General features: G+C 39.2%; 1 protein-coding gene across 2 annotated transcripts in view; it reads right to left on the bottom strand.

The window, feature by feature from the left end:
• Positions 1 to 24,092, bottom strand: part of ptprt (protein tyrosine phosphatase receptor type T) — a 328,330-nt gene that overhangs the window by 256,871 nt on the left and 47,367 nt on the right. For both annotated transcript variants that reach the window (XM_038696881.1, XM_038696882.1), the window contains exon 2: positions 13,336 to 13,461. In XM_038696881.1, coding sequence (XP_038552809.1) covers positions 13,336 to 13,461 — 126 coding nt within the window. The remainder of the gene's footprint in view (positions 1 to 13,335; positions 13,462 to 24,092) is intronic.

The following is a 24,092-nucleotide window of genomic DNA, read 5'->3' as shown; positions in this document are numbered from 1 at the left end:
ATAAAAGTCAGTGTGTTGCAAAATATTGTTTAGATAATATCTATTTAAATCCTGTCAGATAATTTGGATTCAAAATGAATTATTTTGTACAGTCGTGACTAAATGGTCTGTACTTGTATATAGCCTTTCAAGTCTTTCCAACTGCTCACAGCATTCCTACACTAGATCACAATCACCCCATTCAATAGGTCTCTGCAATTAAAAACAAAAATACACATTCAGACACCGATGGCTATGCCAAGGCTTTCCCAAGGATACTTTGATATGCAGACTGGGGGAGCCGGGGATCAAAACACCGACCTTCTGATAAGTGGAGGCAGTGTTACAAATTGCTGTTAATAGAATGACAAACAAAGCTATTAACTATGTCCCACTAAATACAATAAAAGACTAGATTAGATGGAGTAGTTGGAAATCAATGCTTAAGACACTTTGACTGCACCTGTTTAGGTAGCTTTTAATTTGTATGCACTTAAGCAATTAGCCAAGACCAGAGGTGCCAGTATTTACTGTTGGCATGACTGGGTCAACACTGCTTTTGCAATTTGTCTAAAACTACAAATGACACTCTAAGGTATGATTCTGTCCTTATTGATTGATTAAATATTATTTACACATATTATCAACCCATATAACTTCATTTATGATTTCAAACATTGTCTCTATCTGCATCATGTAGAGCAGAATTGCTTTCTCACCCCTCTCATCATTTTTTCACATGCACAAACAAGCACAAACAAGCACCAGATGCAGACTAGAGACAATGCTTGCATTGTTTTTTTAACCATTATTATAATTAAACTTACTTTGCTCAAGGCTGTTGCTTCTTTAATAAAGAATTTAAATATTCTGCCTGTTTTTGGATTAACTGTGCAAAACACAAAGAAAAGTAGTGTGATTACTTTTCCCATGAGTACAACAGTCATCACTTTAAGATTAAGTTTAAAATGGCTGACAGGTTAAACTAAACTCCAGGGTAAAATATGACCTCTAGCTGTTGATCATCATGTAACAAACTGCCATCTGTAACATTTTTATAAAACATTCAATTTATTCATACATTCCCTTAACAGACTATATCCCTTATCAATGTAAGTCAGTTTGATACAACTTACCGATGATAGCAAATTATATCATAAAGCTTTATTGCAACTTAAACAAACTAGTCTGCAGTTTAACAGAGTGGCTGGCTTATGGTTAGGGAAGTTTGGAGTCTTCTTTTGTGTTTGTGTCTATCTGTCTATCTGTCAGCGTAACCCTAGAGCTGCCATTTGCCACTTATCCTTCTTCTTTACACTCAAAGCCAAAGCTAACAACTTGCAGCTTTCTCTTAAGTTAACACTGCAAAAAAAGTAAGTATTTACACAGCAGCTGTCTGTCACCCTGTCAATGTGTTGTAAATCGCTTAGTGCTATTTGTCATTTCTCCAACCGTTCCTCGCTGCTTCACTCCCGCCCACAAATCACAAATGCAATCAAGCCAGCCCCGACAAGGGCTCTCAAATCACCACCAGCGACCAAAAAAGTGGAGGGGATATTTAACCTCTGTACCCATCAGCAGCCACTTGACACACACATACACACGCAAATAATGTGATACGGCTGTGACACACTATAATTCAGAAGTCTATTTCTGATGGCAGTTTTAAACAAGGCACGATAGTGTGTGTGTGTGTGTGTGTGTGTGTGTGTGTGTGTGTTTGTGTACTGTATATGTTTCAGTTTGTCACAGAGTGTATAAATGTGGTTGTGTGTGTTAAATATGTGTCACAACTGAATGGTGAGGAACACTCTGATTAGCACTGATTTGTTTTCAGCCTCTCGAAGGAAAAATAAAAAGGCAGTACTGACGGGCGGATACACACACACACACACACACACACACACTAAGGCAGACACAGATGCAGGGAAAATGTCAAAATACAACTTGAGACGTTCACCGCAGTTCAAACATACTTTTCTGTCAAACTGTCAAATCTAAAAAAATAACATCGACAGAAAGTGAAAGGCAAATTTAGGACAAAGACGCCTCAGGAAGAATGTCTGGGAGAAGGTGGGGGGAGAGAGAGAAAGGGGGGAGAAAAAAAATGAAAGAATGAAAGTCATGAAAGAAAGAGCGAAGACAGGCAGAGCTGTAAAGCTTTGTGCAACACAGTCTGGGTCCTAGATTGTCAGTCAGTGCAAACATCAACTCTGCAAATGACAGGGTAAACCCACAATCACACACACACACATGCACACACCCACAAACACACACCTCTGGCATTGTTAGCTGAGCTCTGGCTAGCTTTCTTTAAAATCATTGAAAACCTCGAGGAGGAGGAAAAAACAGTGTATATTTCATTTGGCTGTCAAGCGTTCACAAGCCTGTAAAACGTCGAAGGAAGGGGGGGATTTGTGCGAAAACAAATGACAGTAAAGTAAAACTAAGGGAATTCATACACTTGCATAGAGAATAGAAGAAAGCAGCTGGGAGAGGGGAAAAGGATTATATATGAGAGGTGGTGGCAGAGGGGAGAATCCAGAGGGAACAGGCTGGTTGATTGATCAGTTTGCTGACACATCCTGATCAGGTGACCATTATGGCCATGATCTGGATGTAGATGAAGTTATATGGTATTAAAGCAGTTCGCTCAACTTTAACTGCGAAGATGTCTGGACTGTTCTCTCTCCAACCCTCTGGACCACACAGTATTTATGTGTAAATATGTACGTAGTCACTGTAGCATGGTTATAACGTAAAATACAATTCAGAAGATTCACAAGACCTCTTCTCAGGACTGTGTAGGCGTGTACAGACTGTGCTTGACTGAGATCGCTCTGCCTCTCCAGTTGGCAGGACAACTTACATCTTTGTTCGTTGCTATTTTTCTGACGGGTTTTCGTGACAGGTAATTATCAGGATAGCTCTGCCTAACTTATACCAGAGCAGAGGTCTAATCAGCCGGAATAACACCTGTGCAAGTATGCAGACCTTTTAATGCCCCTGTATGCTGTGCAATATCAGCAATCTTGCAGGTTTATTGCATGTCACACTGTGCAAACTGATTCTTGGTGATCTTGGTGACAGTCTGTGCCTCTGTATGATATAAATTTTGGCAAATCATAGTGCTACGTTGTAAACAGAAACAAAAACCAAGCAGAGACACACTTACACAAAATGGCACTAATAATGTCTCACTGGCCAGTGTATTCTGTGTCGTTTCATGCGGCGCCACGGTTTTGTTCTGTCCTCTACCAGCTTCCACTGGAAGCATTTTTGAGGTGCTTGTTGTTATTTTGTCAACGGCTTTCTGCAACCCAGTTTTGTTCCGTTCTCTGCACGGCTGCATATCCCAGAGAGAGCATTTTGCAATCAGAGCGTTTTGCCTGCCTGATTTTGATGACATGTTTATATTTTGTTGATTTGGTATTTAGTGCTTGATTTTTGATTATTCTACTATGGTTCAGCCTGCTATATAGTTAAATGGTTTCTTTTTTGTCTGTTTTAATTGTGTTTATTTTTGATATAGGATTCGGAGTGTTTGATTTTGAAAATTGACTCTGTGTTGTTCTGTGCCTGACTTCCTGCCTGGTTTCATATCCTCTGTGCAGATTGACGAGGCTTCTGCCAAAAATAGAGGTGCTGCGGCTGGACTAGAATGGCCGCGGCGCAGCCAGAACCCTGTGGAAGCACTTTTGTGAATTGTATGTAAAATTTTCTGTAAAAGCCCCATATCTGAAGCTAACAATGCCTGCACAATTTTATATACCTGATATGGTGAATAGTTATCATTTCACAATCAGATGTCAGTAAAAATCTTTATTTTATCTTCATCTTTTATTTTAATACAGTGTTCTGTTCTATAATTACTCTTCATAATATCTTGATCAATCTTTTTTATATTCTCTTCTTATCTGTTTCCTTGTCTCAACTGCGGCAACAGCCTAATTCTCATTCAGGGATCATTAAATCTTCATATACTCAACTCACAGAAAGGCTAGACAGAGATTGTCTGTCGCTGTTCAAACAACAAAGGGACATGTTTCTGTCAAAAACACGGAGACACAAAATGCCTTTCTGGTGTTTTGCAGAGATGGGGTTTTACTGCCTCTTTCCAGAACATAAAAAAAACATTAACAAAGACAATATCAGCAAAATAAATATATAGACCAGAAGGGATACAACAGGAGAAACTACACATACATAGAAAGAAAACACATACCAGACACAGTGTCTGAGATGATGGGAGTTTTTATGAGAGGTGGCCATAAATAAGAGCAATAAATAAGCGCAAAAAAGATATATTCCTCTTTGATTATTTCTTCTCTGTGAGAGCATTAAGGCTCTGTCCATTCCCACCTGAGCCCCTCTTTCTTTGTATCGTTGCCAGTAAAACCATTTCAAAGCTACTGTAGTTCAGCAGGAGCTACAAATGCAAACTGCAAATTAAAACAATAGAAGGTTTTGAGGTGACATATTCATAGTTTTCAGTCATGTGACATGGGCAGTGACCTGTAGGGCAAAACAACATAGCGGTTCACACCGTGACTCACCGTGGAGATGGCGCAAAAGCAATCAAATTTTATTCGGATCACCTTTCAACTTAAGAAAAATAAAGATATGAACACAAACTGCAAGTGTTGGGCATATCCGATCCACATAATGTTACAGCATCTGCTGCCGTATTTCTAACGTTAAAAACCGCCCTGCTGCCGCTCGGACTGCGGTAATGTTTACTTTTATCTTTTGCTGAATCCCTCACCTAACACAGCCCAGGCTTGTCTCCTCGATTAGTGCATCTGAAAACACAACAAGCATCCAGCATTTTGGCAACGCAAAGTAACAAACTCAAAGTTACAGTGTATCACTTGCTTATTGGTTGGAAGGAAGCAGAAATTAATGTATTTTTTTCCCTCCAATGGTTTCCTGTGAATGTGACGTATGAATTGAACGTCCTCTGTTCTCTGGCAACAACAGAGAAGACTGAAAAATCTCTGCACTATAGTAGGCTTATATGAGTATTTCCTGTGCAATGTTTGAACATTGAATTTGAACATTAGCACTGTTCTGATCTTTAAATGGCAGATAGCAAAAAAAGCCAAAACACAGTACAAAAAGTATCTTTGTTGATTTAATTTGTTTTGTAGGGGCAATGCTGTCAATCTACAACTTGGAGTAGTTATGATACAATACAGACATGAAAGCTTAGTACAAGACAGCAATTTAATGCTGAATCAAATACAGCTGGTTACTTTTCATTTTTGATGAAACTGTACACAGTGGCAATTAACACCAAGCTCTGCAGCGCTTAATACAGTTGTAGATAATGATGACTTTTACCAACTGTCTAAAACCAAAAAGTAGTAATAGTCATTAAGGAAAACTGTCTAAGTGTCAGGTTGCGAGTTTGTATCTGCCCTAGTCTTTTTTTCACAATTTCTGTCTCCCTTTTTTCCTTTTGGATGCTTGTCTGTCTGTCCCTTTTTTACATTTACATGATTCTGTTGACTCTTTCTTTGTATAAGCTTTCCCTCAGTCTTCTGGTGGTTCCTGTTAAAGCCCCCTCCAGTGTATTTTGACATTCATTCAGTTATTTCCTTACAATGTTGATTACCCACATAGTTTGCCAAATATTTTATGACAAATAGCTTAATTTTGCGCTCAAAGTTGCAAAACTTGCTTACTTGTTAAAACGGGTTGGTGAATGTGACTATAATAATTCCATAAGTCATACGTCATTCTCCAAGCTTGCACAGGCGCACTGTCATGCCTTGTTAAAAAACTGTCACGCTTCCACGCCTCGTTAAGTCAGAGCATCAAACCGATAAACATCGTCATGAGCTAGCTAACTAATTTATCATGTAATTTACTTAGAACTTACAGTAGGTATGTCTCTCTGCTTCTGACTGTTGGTTTGTCTTTCTAGATAACTAGCTAAGTTAACTACATTGTAGTTAGCCAGGTGTAGTTAGCTGGCATGCAGAAAGTTAGCTAACAGAGGGTCTTCCTTTTATTTTTTGTTTCCTCCTCTTGGTAGAGTGTGCTGTTCATTTTCATTATGGCATTTGTGCATGTGGTGTTGGAGGACAGAGGACAGAAAACGCGTTGCTCTTTCACCTGCCACCGTCTTATTTACAGTCTGCAACATGCATTTTACTGACGGACGTTTTACCAATGCATTGTTGGAGGCAATGGTATCAGAAGTCTTTACATAAAGTTCAACAGAGTAATAGATCCCCCCTCCCCGCAGTAAAGTAAGTGCACCATAAAACGTAGTGGGAGTTATTGTGTGCAGTGCGTGACAGGACCATCGACTGTATGATTGATAACAGCTGATATGCGCACATTAGTTTCTATCATGGGTAAGTAATAGCTACTCCTGCCAGACAGTAAAGTGTACTAAACTTTACACTATAGTGATGTTAACACAGCATATCGTTAATGAACACTCCAGCCGGTCAGTTTTTGGTTGTCATGGTAATTGATACGTCCTACTATTAACCACACCCCCATTCTCTGTTTGAGAAAGAACGGCAGTTAAAACTGGCTGGAGGGGGCTTTAACACTAGAACCGCCAGGGTTCGTTGCTCCACCACACTTTGGGAATCATTCAGCACCTTGGCTGTGGCATTTCCTATAAACACAATCCCCATATTTCAGGCATTTACAGAATGTTTATTCTATTTTATTCATTGTCTTCACCGTGCAGGTTGATCGCTTGCGCAGCGCATCTGTGAAGGGCACGTTCACACGCGGTTCATCCACTCGCCGCTGTTATAGATTTTATAGCCTAGTTATATTCTAAACACAGCTTGAATTTAAATGCCACATACAATTTACAAAAAAGACTGACTGTTGTAGTGTTTTAAAGGTGGTAATAATAATAGCCTCATAATGTCGGCTAGTTCTTACTGTTCTGCTTGTTTTTTCGGACTCCATCGGGCATCCAGAGAGTAACACATAGCTACAAAAGTTTGAAAGTCCAAATAAATTGAATTAAATGCCTTTTTACTTCATACAAGTGGATCGCTGTCAGATAATGACCCGTCAGATGCAGAATCAACCTAGGACACATCGCTCAGCCCCCACCATCAGACTCTCCATCACTCACTGCGCTGAGCAAGTGTAATGCCTGTAGTGGAAAAGGCGTTGCCAATGGCAACATAGAATGTTTTTTCTAAACGCGCGAAATGAACAGCGCTAAAATGACGCTAAAATTTTACCCACTGGCGCTTTTAGGTATAAATGCCCATTTTTTAAATCTGGCTTTATCTTCACATTTTTTAACAATAGGGGGTGCCACATAACACACTTTTAGGAAACGTCAAAGACTGGGGGACTTGAAAATTACATTGAAACAAAGAATACATACAATCAAAAAACAGCTGCGGGGAAATTTAACCAGTTCAATTTTTTTAATGGAAGAAAACTTATTTATTTTAAGTCAAATGTTCTAAGCACGGATGCACCAAAATGAAAATTCTTGGCCAAAGCTGAAACCGAATATAATGAAAAACTTTCCTGAATGCCGAATACTGAATAAGGTATTTCACATTTTTTAACCATTTTTTTTAACATAGCATAAATTGATTGTCAAAATGTGCTTTTTACTCAGTGTTTCCCACGGGATTTGGAGAGACTATGGTGGGTGGGTCCGAGGCCCGAGAGGGTCCAGTAAAGTAAATGTGTGTATGTACTTTTAATGGTACATGTGTTTCTGTGAATATAATCCAAATAATCTTATTTTCATACTGTACAGACACCTTATTTTGTGTTTCCTTGCGCTAAATTCATCCAAGTCCAACCCAATTTGATAAATAATGTTGTATGTGGTTCTCGTATCACGTAACATGAAGACTTCACAGCCTCTCTTCAGGTAGGAGTCTCATACTGCAGCACTTGTCTCTGTAAAAAGAGAACATGACAGGATAAAGTCGCTAACCTGCCTGTCAGCTTGCACAGGTCCGTTTCAGTGGATTTAACATAAATGCCCTAATACGTGTGCAGTCCAATATTAGGTGCGGCTAGCTTAATTGCCTTCTCACAAACGAGTGACAAACTAACAAAGCTGTTCAGACCGTTTTTCAATCACACATGGAGTGGATGTGCTGAGACAATTCAGCAGAACGCTGTCTGCAAACAGCAATTTTTGTGTCTTTCTCGCACACATCAAAATGCTTCCACACTGCTGACATGTCAAAACGTGATCGGTAAAATTTATTCGGCCTTTGACTTATTAGGCCAATTAATTTTGGTTGGCGAACATTAGGTACATCCCTAATTATAAGTCCATTACCTCTTACCTTTTTCATTGCTTTGATAATGAATGAGATACTCCTATCTGGTTTCAGTTTCTCACTCACATGGTCAGGATTTCTTTTTTTTCCTGTGTGCATGGGACAGGCTGCCTCTGTTTTTGTTTGACGATGTATTAACAGACACTTGCATGACATATATGTGACAAACACACACATCACTTTAAACACAGTTTTCTTTGATTAGACTTTTACTGGCTCTTTATTAATACATTTCTCTCAGTCATCTTCTAACTGTCCATGCCTCTCTGTGTATTTTCTATCTCTTTCTATCTTCACTCTTACCACTCCTCACCATAAATCCACCCCCTCCCCTCTTATCATGTTTCGCGTTTCAGATTGTGGCCATGTTGATGGGTGCTGAAAACATCGACTGGCTTTGATGTTTGATGTTTGCTGCTCGTGTGAGTTTGTCTCACTCAGCCTGGGGTTTGAAGGTAATAAGAGGTATGAGATATGAGTGTGTGTGTGTGTGTGTGTGTGTGTGTGTGTGTGTGTCTGTGTGTGTTAGGCCAAGCAGAGGGTATAGCAAAAGCTTTTTATCCCTCTTTTCTTTTGGCGATTTGCAGGTTTGCCAAAGTTTGACAGTGAAATGAATAATTTTTTTCAAATTCATGTTTATGGTTATTTAGAAAAATGCTACCCAGAGCTCTGCTCAGAATATACCTAGAGGTGTGCATTTATAAGTGTGTGTTAGTCAAGCTTAGCAAAACCATTAGGGGTGACCTCAAATAGTCGAAGATTTGAAGCTTGAATAGAAGGAGCCTGATTCGACTGCCATTCTCACAGTCAAATCTTCACAGAGGCATTGAGACAAGAGGACCATTCCATTTTGACTATATGGGGGTTCTCAATGTCTGATTTTACATAGAAATACCAAAATCTCCCAAAAAGTTAAGCCTATCAACATATAATGCTGTAAGTAAAAATGGGAAAAGAAAGAAGCTTTTAATAAATCTTTTTAAAGTGCGTGACTAAATCCAAAATTGTAACCCCCCCCCCCCCACCTATTGGCAATCAGTTGACCATAGGCAAGACTTGACAATTGTGATTTGACTGTAAATCTTTAGTTGGGGACACCCCTAATGAACATATAAAAAGCCAATAAACAGAAAGAATGCATTTATATATGCTAGATAGTAAAACTAAACATATTAACATATTCCTTTTTTATCATTTCCATATCTAAGTTCTTTGTATCACATATTTCAGCCTCCATTATGGGACACATATGAAGTCTTATCAATGATTATGCAAACACTAATATGCTACACAAAAGATGTGAATGTGGATGTGCATCTTATTCTATTCCCTATATATTATTTGGGGTCAGTTTGGAAGTTTGCTTCTTAATGTAGTAGTTTGCAATGTACTACATTTGGTTTCAGCACTGGATTTGATCTGAACTCTTAAGAATCTAGACTGTGAGATTATCACGTCTGTAAGCAGGAGATAGAAAAACACTCATGCCCATCCAATCTTGTCACATCTATAAATTGTCATCGGTGAGGATTATTTCATTCCATATCAATACAGAGATGATGAGAAGTTAACAAAGCGCTCATTCCAATCCAATCATGCCTAACCCTGAGATCTATAAACTGTCAAGACTATGGACAACATGACAATGATGTCTAAATGGAGGTGAAGAGTGAGACGGAGAGAACGATGGTGCCAATCCAATCTTGTCAGATATACAAGCTGTCAAATGTGCGTTACACTATGACAACCGTATCAACCACATCAATATTATGGAGGTGAGGTGAGAAAGAGGATTATATGACTGTGTCAATAATAGAAGCAAGGAGACAAAAAGCAAGTGGCTTACTTGCTGCCGCATACATTTACATGCAGTACCAAACTGGTGGCAAACATCTCAAACATTAGAGAGTTTAGAGTAAACAAAGAGCTTGAATTTACAGAAGATTTCAGTTTGGTGATGCTCCAGACTAGACTGTTAATACTTGTCTTTACATTCATAATTTCCTGACACCACCAATGTGCATTCCTTTGGAGAAATACGGAGCATGCGCCGTTGCAAAAAAACTCTGCCTGCACAGCCGAACACGCCCCTTTTATGCGAACACACACCAACATCTTATCCACCGTCGTAGTACAGTTTAACTCCAGTGTAGGAAGTCAGAGTTTGTCAACCCTGAGTTTGCCTGAAAACCCCCGAGTTAACTCTGAGCAGGGTGAACTCCCTTCGTAGTACAGGCCACTGATTGGCAGGGTAATCAGCGGCATGGTTTGTTTGGTTTCTTTTCTTTGTTTTTACAGCACAACATCCATGCAGCACATTTTCACTCAACCACTCCCTACACTACTGACTTTACAGATTCTTCCCAGTCATTGGTTTCACTTATTTTCTTATCAATAAATCACTTTGTTATTTAGTTTACCCGTGCGTCTCCCATTTTTTGTTACAGTCCAAGAGCTGGGCTGTGACACTATTATCTTATTTCAGGTGTCCTTTTTGTTTTCTCAATGGCTTAATGGCTATATCTATGGCAATTGGCAATGAAAATCATATTTCTGACAACCCCAAACATCCAAGTTGCTGACTGCATACAAGAAGTCTTTTGTTACATTGGTGCCTGCTAAAAGCACCTCATTTGAACCTGCTTTAATCTTGCAGCCAGCTAATAGACGGCATTTCGCCATCAGATGCTCTGAACAGTATTTGCGTTTTACAGTACAGGCTTTGTATAGGGTGCCTGTGGCTGCTTAGTCCATATAGAGTCCAAACATTATGAGCCATGACTCTCAAAAGATTTGAACACAGTACAGCACTTGAAGCGTAACCTTGCTCTTTGTTAGTTATTGCTTGTGTACAAATCATTATACTATTTACATATGTATACACACAAATATGTAATATGAATAAGAAGCCCCATGTCTTTTGATAGTAATGTATTGATACAACATGGTACTGATACTTTAATATAGCCATCCTAGGTCCAGTATGAGTACATCAGACTACATCAGACAAAACTGACTAAACGCGAGAGACAAACAAAGAGACTGACAGACAATTTGTTCTTGTCCTGCCTTATCAGATCTATAGCTGTCAGGGCAGTGCGCAGTCGATAAGTTGTCTATGATGAGAAGGGCTTATAGGCCGTGATGGCTATTGCCCCTGACGACTACCGCCCGCAACGATAGATGAGACAGATAACTGACATGAGACATACATACTGAGAGAGAGACAGACTGGCATAGCGCTCATGCCCGTCCAATATCAGGTCTTCAATACAAGATCTTGGTCTGGTGAGTGGAGGCTGTGGCTGACAGATCTCTCTCTTCACCACTTCTGACATGTCAGAGACAATGATGGGAAAAGAGAGTGAGGGAACGCTGATGATGTAGGAGAGCAATAATTGATATGACTGAGAGATAATATATGATAGAGAGCGAGGGAAGAAGGGAGGGTTACATGACTGTAGTGTGCAATATATGTCTGATATGGGAGCAAAAAAAATGACTGGTGAAGAATTACTTTATATCAGCAAACCCAGGAGATAAGATGTACCTGGTGTGGTCTACTCTAATTTAACAAAACTGTCAACAAAAGAGGGCACCTCTGACTACAGCCAAGTCAAACACTGGGTCAGTTAATGGGTGGCTCAGAAGAGCTTCTTTACGGCTCCTCTTGGTCTCCTAGAACTATTCTGAGTGCTCAATTCCCTGGCACCATTATCTGACCATAGTAACATTACAATCTTCATCAAAAAGATAGACAAAAAAGCAATCAGACACCACATAGTTTGATTAAAACTAGACCATGTGTTGACTATTTACAACACTGTGGCAGATTTATCCAGTTTGAAAGAGAAATTAGTAGTGAATGCCCTTACTGCTTTTTTTCATAATTTGCATTGGATTTTAAATACTGCTTTGGAAATATAGTTTCTGATAAACAGTCATGTCAGTCAAATAAGTGAATTGAGATAGAAGAACAAGGTGACTCCAGACAGACAGAAGGAGAGAAATGTAAGAGACAGAAAGTGTGAAAGAGAGAGAAGAGTGGGGTGTAAGTATGTGGGTCTATGTGAGAGAGAGAGTTAGAATGTGAGAGAGTGGGCGAGGGAGAAAGAGCAAAGGGCAGAAGTGTGTGAGGGAATGGGATGGTTGCTGCTGATTGCCATTTGGCGTTTGACAGGCGGAGAGAGAGACCCAGCTGGGGTCACATCACGATCTGTCTACAGAGTTATATCAGTCTGCCAACTCAGATGGACAGAAGGAGATACGGAGATGTACTTTTCTCTTTAAGCAGAAAGAGAGGGATTTTAAAACTAAAACTTTCTGTGTTGTGTTCCCATAGCAAACACTGGTGGAAATGATCACTTGTCAATGTGGCTATGTGCTCTAGAGGAAAAATTGTTTTGTAATTTCTGGCAAGAAACTGGTAAAGAAATAAAAAAATAAAGATGCATGTTCATGTTATCAGACATCAGACACTGCATAGTCAGAAACTGACATAAAGTCAGAAAAGAGCACATTTGAGTGAAGTTACTATAAAACTCCGGAATCTCATGGGGACATTAATTTGTTGTTTGTTGTTTGTTTCTGTACCACAATACAAAGCAAAATCACTCAAAAAACATTTTCCTTTCTAAATTATGCAGCAATTTTCACATGAAAGACAAAAAATTGGATTGGATTTGGATTAGTATTTTTCCTGCTGTATAATGTCCTGATTCCTGTCATAAAAAGTTTAAATAATAAATAATGCTAGGCAGTGAATGGATGTGAAGGCAAATAATTAGAATAATTAAACTACCACACACTGCTTAATTTTATCTACCAACTGTCAACACCAAGATTCAGAAAAGATGTGCTCCAACTTGGTCAGATAAATTGTCATACCCAAATCCAATGACTGACCCAACAATAGTAATGTTTATGTCCCCACCTCCACTGATGGGTCATGAATAAAGTTTGCTGGATTACATAATATAGATATTATATATAGATATATATAGAAAATACAGAGAGAACAGAACGGACACACAAAGCCACATATGTAGCATCCTACCAGTAGGCAGAGCAGGGTCCATGGTGGGTTTTTCCCAGGAGTTGACTTGTTCCCAGGTAAATCCATTGGTTCCCAGAGAAACGCTGTACCCACAGCTGCTATATGACTCCTCAAATGTACAGCCACCTAAACAGAGACAAAGAGAAAAATAAAAAAAATTACAGGTGACTCATAATTCCACTGTGTAAGCGCAGTTTGTGATTTAGCGTATTAAGGTGGGATTGAACCTTAGACTTTTCAGTGACAGGGTGGTACATCCAACCGACAGCCATCAGCTAAACCAAGAAAATGTACACAATTATGACATCGAACATGATGATGTTCGACGACCGTGCACATGGAGGTCAGTGACAATGTTACAGTAAATGCTGTGTGTAGCCAATAGAGTAAAATAAGGTGTAACCGCAGTGTTTCTGCTTTAAAAGCACAGTTCTGGGCAGGCGACAGGTGTTTACTAGCGTTGCATGCTATATTGATACTAAGAAAGGTATTGCTATATACTCCCCTACTAATACTGCCTTTAATAGTACCGATAATTTAAGAATGACAGTATTTTAGAGCCTCTGCGAGGGGAACAGTGTGTGTGCAATGCCACTCTGCTCCCCCTCCCTGCAGGCAATGTGGGTGTGCCTTACACTGCAGCTCTGGGAGAGACGAAGCAGAGAGCAAAAGACATGGCTGCAAGCAAAAGCTCAGCTTGTCAACAAAACAGACTCACGGAGAGAACTATCAAATTATTTATTTCACTTACATAGCCAACAGTGAGAGAAAAACCATGGACACCACAAGGCCCATCAGTAGAAGATGTTTCAAACCCACGCAGACCAAGGGCGCCAACACGTCGCAAAGCAAACTTGTTCAAAGAGTTCAAAGAGCAAATACATGTATTCGCACTTACATATATGAAAAGAAAAACAAGAAAACACGTCATAAGAATATAAATTTATTTTATTAAGGATGAAAATAGTGTTTTATATTATTATAAATGACTTTAACTTTAAGTCTGGCACTTGAAGGCCATGATGATGAAGCTCAAACTCAGGATTATTAGCCTGCACAGTAGGCTTGTTCCGATTGGCGATTGGATGATCAGTGATTGGTTTTTCATATTAAGATATTAAGGTGATTTTAACTAACTCACTATCAGAACTAAGATGACATAAAAACAGTCTCTAGAATCTGCACCACACTGCAGTGTTTCCCATTCATTGATTTATTTGTGGCGACACGCTACAATATCAACGCTGGCTGCCACATACTATATACTATTCTATATGAGCAAAATTATAATTCATTGTGGTGTGCGCACACCTCCACTTGCTCGCTCCCTTTCTCTCTCTCTTACAAACACATTTAAATGGAGCCGCGTGTATATAGGAAAAATAATGCATTCAAGTTAAATCTGAAAAGTTAGTCTATCTATTTACTTAACACAACGCTGTCAATGTCGGAAACCCACCTTCAAATAACTTATAAACAAACATGTAAGGAGCCTAGCTAATAAGCATAGATATGTAAATGTTAGAATACAGCTGGGTTGTCAAAGTAAGCTTGCTGTACATTGCTGCTAGTCGATATCTACTGCAGGTCTCCCTGCGCGTGGCGCAACCACATGGTAAAGGCTTTTTCACACGGGAAGCGATTTACGCTAATTCATTCTGTGGGAAACACTGTACAGTTGTGTTCTGGTAGTTTCTCTGAAAGCTAATAAGTAAATAATTTTTCTTCCATGTTGGCATTTCACTAGCATACTGCAATGTAACACCACCCCTTGAAAATCACATTGTGAAATGGGTGATCTCAAGCCATGATTACACGATATGAACAGAGAGAAGATCGCGAATGCCTACTGCACACTACATTAGTGCACTAAAGTACACTGACACACATGACTCAAAAACACCTCTTCAGCAGAGAGAAAATGTGCTGCACTAAGCACATTTTCTAGTTTTCTGTTTAGTCAAATTAGATTTAAAAATTTTATGAATTGTCATTACGCTCTCTAAAAAGATGTTCACAATCTACAGTAGATATGATAGTACTAAAAAAATCATTTTAAGTTCCATGTCATGTAATTTATTATTCCATTACTTTACCTGATGTTTTAGATTTTTGTTGTGGTATTGTTTTCAGTATCGGTATCGAGATATTTAGGCACGTATTGTCTCAAAGTCATAATTTTGGTATTGTGACAACACTAGTCTTTACATTGTTTGTGTGCTTTGAAAGCCATCACAACACTGATATAAAGTCACAGCTGACAGACTCTTAGCCTAGCTTGCAAATACTTTATTAACACCAGAAAAGGAGCAAAAATTGCCACCCATGTGTCGTGTTTCCATCACTGCCGATTGCAGCTGGAGCTTATGAATACCCATACTGATACTGCAGAGTCATTTGATGTCAATGAATGCCAATTGTACTATTTCCGTTAGTGGTTGTTAGTCAGGGTTTTGTCCAGTGTAAAAGGGGCTATAGAGATGGAATTACAGAATGCAAATTCATTTAATAGCTAATGCCAGCCATAAAAATAATTATAAATTGTGTTTGATGTAATGAAAACTTCTAAAACGGTATCTTTAATCACTTCAACAAGGTTTGAATTTCCAAGAAGTTTTTTTGTTTTGAAAACAGAGCTTTCATAAGCTGCTCTGGTATTGCTAACAATATTATACTAATTAAGTTATCAGCATGAATTGAAAGAGCCAGTGCAAGACAGACAATGTCACAGCTTATCAGTGAAAAGAAGAGAGTGGAGGGGGAGAAAGAAAGTGAGAAAGAATGAAAGAAAGAACAACAGAATGAGGGGGAGAGAGAGGATGCATTTATATGAGAGAGAGAGAGTGAGGGGCAGATGCAGAGAAAGCTCTATGTGTCAACATGATTAAGTCATCGTTATTTCATGGCCCAGCTAAGACACATTTTCCACCGCATTAGCCTTCTCTGCTAGCCCAGAGCGCAGCGCACACACATCCACACACACACAACCATGCTTCCCTAATTAGACATATGCTTTGACACACAACCATTTTAATTTGTTTTGAAGCATTTGAAACGGGGGAACGTCACTGCTTTATTCATTAAATCACTTAATGCTTTTTTTATCTGCCTCTTTGTTGCTGTCATTTCCTGAGAGCACATTTGTCAGTTTAGCGCTCATCAAAACAAAAGAAAAGCTTCTTGTCATTCGACTTCAGCTTTAACATGCTTGTAGATTACAATGAAACCACAGCCTGAGGAGACTTTGCAGCATGACTGCAAAATAATTTAGTATACTGGAGGTACTACATAGCACTAGAAACAGAGCTATTTTGTATGAATTAATGTCCCTTACTTACTCTTGGCGGGTAAATCTAGCCACATCATCAGGTAAAAATTTCAATTTGTCAAATACTATCCCAGGTGCACTTGTTCTTTTTAGCAAATGTTAGCATGCTAACATGCTAAACTAAGATGGTGAACATAGTAAGCTCAAAATGTGCTCTGAAGCATGAGTATCGTTTGAAGCTTAGGATGTCATAAATAATGTGGCAATCTTAATACAACACAATCTCAGATGAAACACACAGAAATGGTACTCGCTGGTAAGGAAGTGTTGGTGCATCAGTAACCAACCTTGTAAATACATTACTCTTCTGACTTGAACCTCTTGAATCTGCTTCCTATTACCTTCCTTCACCGTCTGGCCAGACATCCATTACAGTAATCCTTATTACAACACATATACTCCAAAATGTAAAATGCATGAAATGTATAGTATAGTTTTGATTATGCCTCATCAAGCAAGACTTACATCAACTGAGAAATAAAAATTTCTAAAAAGGATCTGTACTCTCTTTGAAAAACAACCCCAAGCAGTGTGTGAAAACTATGAAAAACACAATTTTTCTTACAGATATGAAAATAGCTGTTATAAATTAATCAATACTGAGATAATTAGCCTTTATCGCCCCCTCGTTGTTCAGTGATCTCATTAGAAATGAAAAGAAATCAAAGTGATCTCATTAGAACAGAGTTATAAACAGGCGAGGGGGGCTGTGGGGGGTCTACCATCAATATTCAATATCAGATCTGCAATATTAAGACCACTTTCAGGGGATGAGAAGGAGAAGTGGCTCACAGCGGTTGGCGAGACTGTGTGTGTGACTGTGTGTGTGTGTGTGTCAATGCCCCGATCTAGTTTTGAAAATCAGTACAACACCTCCCTACCATGCATCTCATTGACACAAACACAAACATAATTACACACACATGTTCTGTGTCAGAACATTTGCATAATGAAAACATAACACTACTAGCTTGTGCTTGTGTGTGTGCACCTGCGTGTGCGTGATGGAGAGAAAGAGACTAAGCATGGTGCAGATAAAACATGCATGTGGTCATGTATGTAAGTACAGTATGTTAATGTATAATGTGTATGTGCGTGCATGAATTAGTTTGACACACAGAACAAGCAGAATCCCGCTATATCTCCTAATTATAATTCCTGTAAGCAATATAATAAAATATTTATATCATGACTAGAGCAAGCCTACACACACACACACACACACACACACACACACACACATGATCTTCATTTGAATGACTTCATGTTTATAATATATATTATATATTTGTTTAAAAATTCACTTATTCATTCTAAAGTAAAAAAAACATACCGGTTTATTATGTAAGTTCTTTATACACCACTGAAAACATAGTTATAGATATAATATTGCAGTTTTGTCAATATATTCTCCTAAATATTACACACTTTAAAAAGTTAACACTAATTTCCCTTATTGTTTATATTCTGCTGTATTGTTTGTTCTGCTGTTTGTCACTGTGCCATCTTCTGTTGTCAGCCAACTTGTTTGCATCCAGCTGTCAACTGCTGCAAAAAATCACAACGCAGAACCTTCATCAGAACCTTTATTTCAAATAATTAGTGTGACACGTTTTGCTATGACAATGTCATGAATAATAGCTGTATACACACACACACATGGTGATTCACATTGAAAACCACTTGGCTGCTGTGTTGTTGTAATCTGACCTATAATGTCAGATGTGCCAGCAGCTTTGATTGTACATAACAGTCTGTAGTTCAGTAGCTTTCGGAAGCAGTAACGTGTGATCACACTAGCACCAGTCTGATAATAAATGCTGTTTCTGACTTGAAATAAATCTCAAATTGTTTCTTGTTTCTGGATGCAATTGTATTTGGTCCAGCAAATAAAAATTTTTAACTAGCAAATGACCAATTCAAAGAGGTTTGGCCGATACATTCAGGAAGTTGTCATCCCAGCAGCAGGGTCGGAAATTAGTGCCCACCAAATGCAGGTAAACTGTTAGCAGTGAATTTGGGTAACAGGTGAGGTACGGAACATATATAGGTCAAGCTCAGGCCATTAACTGTACCCAAAAGTAGACTTTTCCTTGACACCTCAGACATAACTCTTTGCTTCTGTCTCTCTCCCTGTCAGGGTGACGACAGCTGGCCTGATATGGAGACACGGTAGTTCAGGCCCAAGGCCAGCAGATAACGGTGTTTTCTTGGAGACTCATATGTTTACAGACTCACTGCTGCTTTGAATGCAATGCATGAGACCTCTGGAATTCAACATGACTAAGGTAATGCATTTGTGAATAACATCCAGCAGACTGGGTGTTCAGATTTAGGCCATTTAAAGATGACCTTGTAGGGAAAGACACTAGGGGCTGGCGGAGAAATAAATACTGTGGAACAAGAGGGGTTGTTCAGATTTGGTGTTGGCTATGCATTGTGTTCACACTGTGTGTTCTGATACTATAGGCCGAGCTTCATTAAACATGCTGTGTAAGACATCCTGAGTTTTCAGGAACCTTCTGAAATAAGAGAAAATTACCTGCTCCGATAATTTCACAACAGTCAGGCCATCTGCTACGTTGGTGGACAGGGAAAACGCACAACAGAAAGACACACGTACTAAGGTTAGCATTATGTTGCCGATCTGAGCAGGCCCCTGCATCACACACACACACACACACACACAACACAAACACAGCCACCAGTCAACTCAGTGACTGTAGAGGCATAGTGGGTCCTGAGTGACAGCCGGTGCTGCTGGCTGGACTATAGGAGGCAACTCTGGCACTGTCGGAGAATCACAAAGCTTGTCAGTCAGACACAAGAGGAGTCCCTTGGTTTTATTTTTGTTTTTTTTTGTTTACTTGCTGTCATATACTGAAAGACAGGGGTCCTTTTAATGTTTTTGTGTAAATGTATTAATAAACATTTAATGACAATATAATTTACATTAAATGATGTCCTAATTAGCTGATTGTTTCATTTCAGTGGCGTATACACTTTCAGAGTGGCGTACAAAAAAAGCCCTAGTGATAGGCAGTGAAAAACGTTAATTTTAGACCCTGCCTAGCAGCATTATTTACATGTTTATGATCACTCTGCTCTTATATAACCCTGTGATATCACATTATTTTGGTACTGACCATCTGTAACAATTGAAATGACAATAATCTGGTCAAGAGAGCATCATGTCTTGTTTGAATGTATAGTGAAAAATATATGTTTTACATTTGTTCAAGTAATTTATGTAATTAATGTCTTCCATTGTTTTGTTATGTGAATATTTTGTCATTCCATACAGAATTGCTGATTGAGTAGTATCAATCAAAGGTGAACAAAAATACTTATTATTTTAGAAGGTAGCACCAACACAAACACTGAATGCAACCCATCCTGAAACATAGTCTCTGCTATGTTTATTTTGGAAAGCTTTGAATGGCTGGTATGAACTTTTCACCTTGTTTTCTGTGTTTGCCAAACAGAATAATTTATCAAAAACAAATTCACTTCAGCAAGGAGAGAAAGGAGCAGAAATCTGATTGTTGATGGTCCACAGCCAATTAAATATTTCATCTATGTGAGAGTTTGCTGAACATCACTCCTCCTTCCCTGCTGCTCTGTAAATCAAACCTGTGATTCCAGCAACAGAAAAGCCTCTTCAGGCATTCGGTCAGTTTGCTGCCTGCTTCAAACTTTTTATTCAGTGGAGGTATTCCAAGTCTCCACATAATAGTCCGAATGACAGGTTTCATCCTAATCTTGCCAATTAAAACGGTGGCAGGTATTGTCGACAAATTAATGCATGACAGATAAATGACTTCTCCTTGTTGTTGTCGCTGCAGTTGAGACATACTTTGTTTTGCTGTGTAGGCCTATGTGTGTGTGGAAGGTAGCAAAATCAGACACATTTCAAAAGCTAATACCACCCTGTTGAAACACAAAATTAATCATGTTCATCATGTTTTTTCTTTCAGTTAATCCCAGACAGGAGATTCAAAACTTTGTGTAAGAAGAGTGTCTGTGTGAGTGTGTTATCCTTTGTAGGTTATTGGGTATTCATGCATTCAAAAGGGATTTTTCTGCTTCAGCTCACATCTGGTCCATTCAGACATGTGGTGAGATGACATGGATCAGATTTACTCTGTATCACTATAATACACACAAGCACACTGGCATTGCACAAGCAAACTGGCTTTCATCCACAAACACTCACATGCATGCAGACACAGCAAAGTGAACACACACGGGCAGCAAAAATAACGCTGCGCCCTGAATACGCCCACTTATACAATCACACACACATAAACACATCCTCCAATGATAACACTTTAGGCAGAATCCCCTGTCTTTCTCATGTTAAGATTTACTTTCCCCTAAGGCAGCAATAGACCATTAGAGCCTTTCATGTCAGCCAAAGCTAACACAGTGCGACAGGATACCACAGAGTCACAAACCAGAGGGAGGCACCCTGAGGCGAACAGCTCTAAAGAGTCTGTTTACTGCTCATTTAGATAACATCGACTGATCCTGAGTGTGACTGTGTGTTCAAGTGCGTGTCTGTGGGAGCAAACCAACCGAGGACATGTTGCTGTGTGTTAATGTGTCAATGTGTGTGTGAGTAGAACAGTTTCAATGTCAGAGTTGTAAACCAGAAATGTTTGACATTTAGTTTGTTTTTTTTTAACTCTCAAAAATCAATATCAGTTATGCTTCAAAATTCCAGTATCCAAGTTTTTTTTCCCCTTAATGTGTACTTTTGTTTAGAAAATTTGCTGATAATGTATAGATGTTCGGGACTTTAGTCACTTCATCTGTTTAATATACAAATTTAATTAACTAATTGTGTGTATGGGGTTTGTTTGTGTGTGTACTAAGGTCACTGTCTTGAGTCTTTATGGACTTGAAACGGTCTGGAAATGGTCTGGAAACTCAGGTGTGAGTGTATATGTGGATATGTGTGTGGGAGTGGACTGACTCCTGGTGTGCATGTGAGTATTTCTGTGTGTCTTCTCATCTTGTCTCTTAGTTAACTCATATTAAATCCACTGTCAGCTAACATGACAAGATACTTAAATATTCCCATTAAGTCATTTAAAGCCATATTACAACATATGCCATCTGCCCCCGTGTACCCCTCACGCACACACACACACAATCACACACAAACAGACACCCTGAGGCAAACAATCTCACTATCTAAATACTAAATGCAATTACTGCCACCCCAATAAGCCTGAATAATAAGAGAAAGACAGAGGTTTGCTTATGTATGGGGCAGATGTGTTGTGCGTGTTTGTTCTGTGTTTGTCAGTCAGTGATAAAGTGTCCGAGCAACCAGAACACAGAAAGTACTGGTGTCAGTTCTCTTCATACAACCAAAACTTGATTTGAAGAATAAAAGCCAAAGTCGTGAGGTGAAAATTTGTGTTTTGCAGTTAGTGCGTCAGCGTGTGTCCAGAGAGTAGGAGGGGAGAGGATAGCTTGAGAGGATGAATGTTGAATAGAGAAACAGATTACTAAAACAGGAACATCTACAAGTGCGTTAATAAAACAGGTTCCAGATATAAAATGCAGAAAAGCCAGAGGGGTTACAGGTTGTGTGTGTGTGTGTGGAGTAGGAGGAACCTTGGGGTGGAAGTCAGACCTGTCTTTGACAAATAAAGAATACGAACAAGAATCAGAGACGCATGACTGTGCGCTTAATCAAATTTATTTATTCTGGAATCACATTGTAAATTATACCAAGGTCTAAGGGCCACAGGTTGTGTGTGTTTGTGTGTCCTGAAAGCTTTTCATGAGGTTTCTACAGTTTGCATGAGAGCAGCGGGGCAGTGAATGCTAAACAAGCAAGAGCAGCTCAAATGGAAAAACAAGGGAGGAGAAAGGCTGGTGTGAAGGTGGTATAGATACAATCTGAGCAGATCGAACAAATTTCTGAGTGAATGAGTGAGAGGGCAACACATGAACGAGCGAGCAATTGAGTGACTGAACAAACAAATGAGTGAGTGACTAAGTGGGTGACTATGAAGGACTGAATGCGTGAACAGGCATGTGAGTGAGTGAGCAACACATGTGAGTGAGTGAATAAGTGAGCCAACGAGTGAGCAAGCAAGTGAGGAACACATGAGTGGATGAGCAAGTGAATGAGCAAATTGTTCCCTTTAATCTCCTTCTCTCAGTTCCAGTGTGTGTGTGTGTGTGTGTGTGTGTGTGTCGTGTCTTTAAAGGGAGGAGGTGTTTTCCTGAACGGTCTATTGTAACTTTAATTATCTGCTACATGAATCAATAGGAGACCTGCCTTGTAACCTTAAGTTCTGCATGAAAAAACACAGAAAAAAGCGTTGCCACAGATCACTTTGACTGGCTGTCACACACACAGACACACACTTCAAGCAACATGAACACAAGCGTTACATGCATACCAACGCCTTTACGTATGTATGTACTTAATTGAATAAATTGGTTTGGACAGAGGGGTGACTTCAAAGGGGAAGCGGAGAGATTGCAAGGCATAGGACTTTAATGCACACACACACACACACACACACGAACAAAAGAACAAACACAATCTCACTTTCACCCACACGTGCTTTCTGTTTGAAATGACTGGTTGCAGCAAACAGTTGTAGTAAATTAGAGGAAAAAACATGACAAAGCAAAGGAAGGAGTACTTCAGAGTACACACAGACACACACACAAATACACAGCTGATTTTATTTATGTGCTCCCTCAAGCTGAAGCTTCCCAAAAACCTCAACAAGTCAAACATACACATACACACACAGAAAAACACATTTAAATATATACTGTACATAATTAACACAGGTATACACACGGAAATCAAATTTACCCTGTCTGGCCTTTGACTGGAATCCAAACCAGCCGAGTCTGGTCTCAGTCTAACATACTTAGTTAGTTTGACCCCACAGTGGAACTAGGCCTGTTTATAGGGAAGCAGGCCAGCTGACTGGCCCAGGAGCTGATTTTTGTCTTATCCTGTTTGAAACTGAACCAGACTGGCCCTGTTTTCTGTGTTGCAAAAAACAGCTAAGCCCAAAAACAGAACCAAGTTCTCCAGGTTTTTAGTTTGAAAATAGTCTAGTCTACTAGTTTGGTCCTTTTTAATCAACAGCAACTTTTTAGGAACACAGGAATATGTTCAGCATGGTAACTTTGTTTTGATTTCTGGACCTTAGTTTTTACACCCTAAAAAGTGTCTGCTCAAGAACTTTCTTATGGCCCAGGAACTGTCAAGTGGAGTCAGCAGTGCTGAATGTCACTGACTGGTCAAACACAAGCCTCTACACTGCTACAACATAGTATTCATTATAAAGCGAACACTACTAGCTGCTAGTATTAATGTTGGCATATGGGATGTGGGGTTGGAGTTCTTGAAATTTTGCACGCAGAAAAAGCTTTCAAACTT

This window comes from Micropterus salmoides, unplaced genomic scaffold, assembly GCF_014851395.1.
Source record: "Micropterus salmoides isolate LMB-PRFRI ecotype aquatic unplaced genomic scaffold, ASM1485139v1 Ms_hic_scaffold_4, whole genome shotgun sequence".
In the NCBI taxonomy this organism is placed as follows: Eukaryota; Metazoa; Chordata; class Actinopteri; order Centrarchiformes; family Centrarchidae; genus Micropterus; species Micropterus salmoides.
The sequence above is the reverse complement of the archived record's forward strand: the minus strand, read 5'-3'. Positions and strand labels throughout refer to the sequence as shown.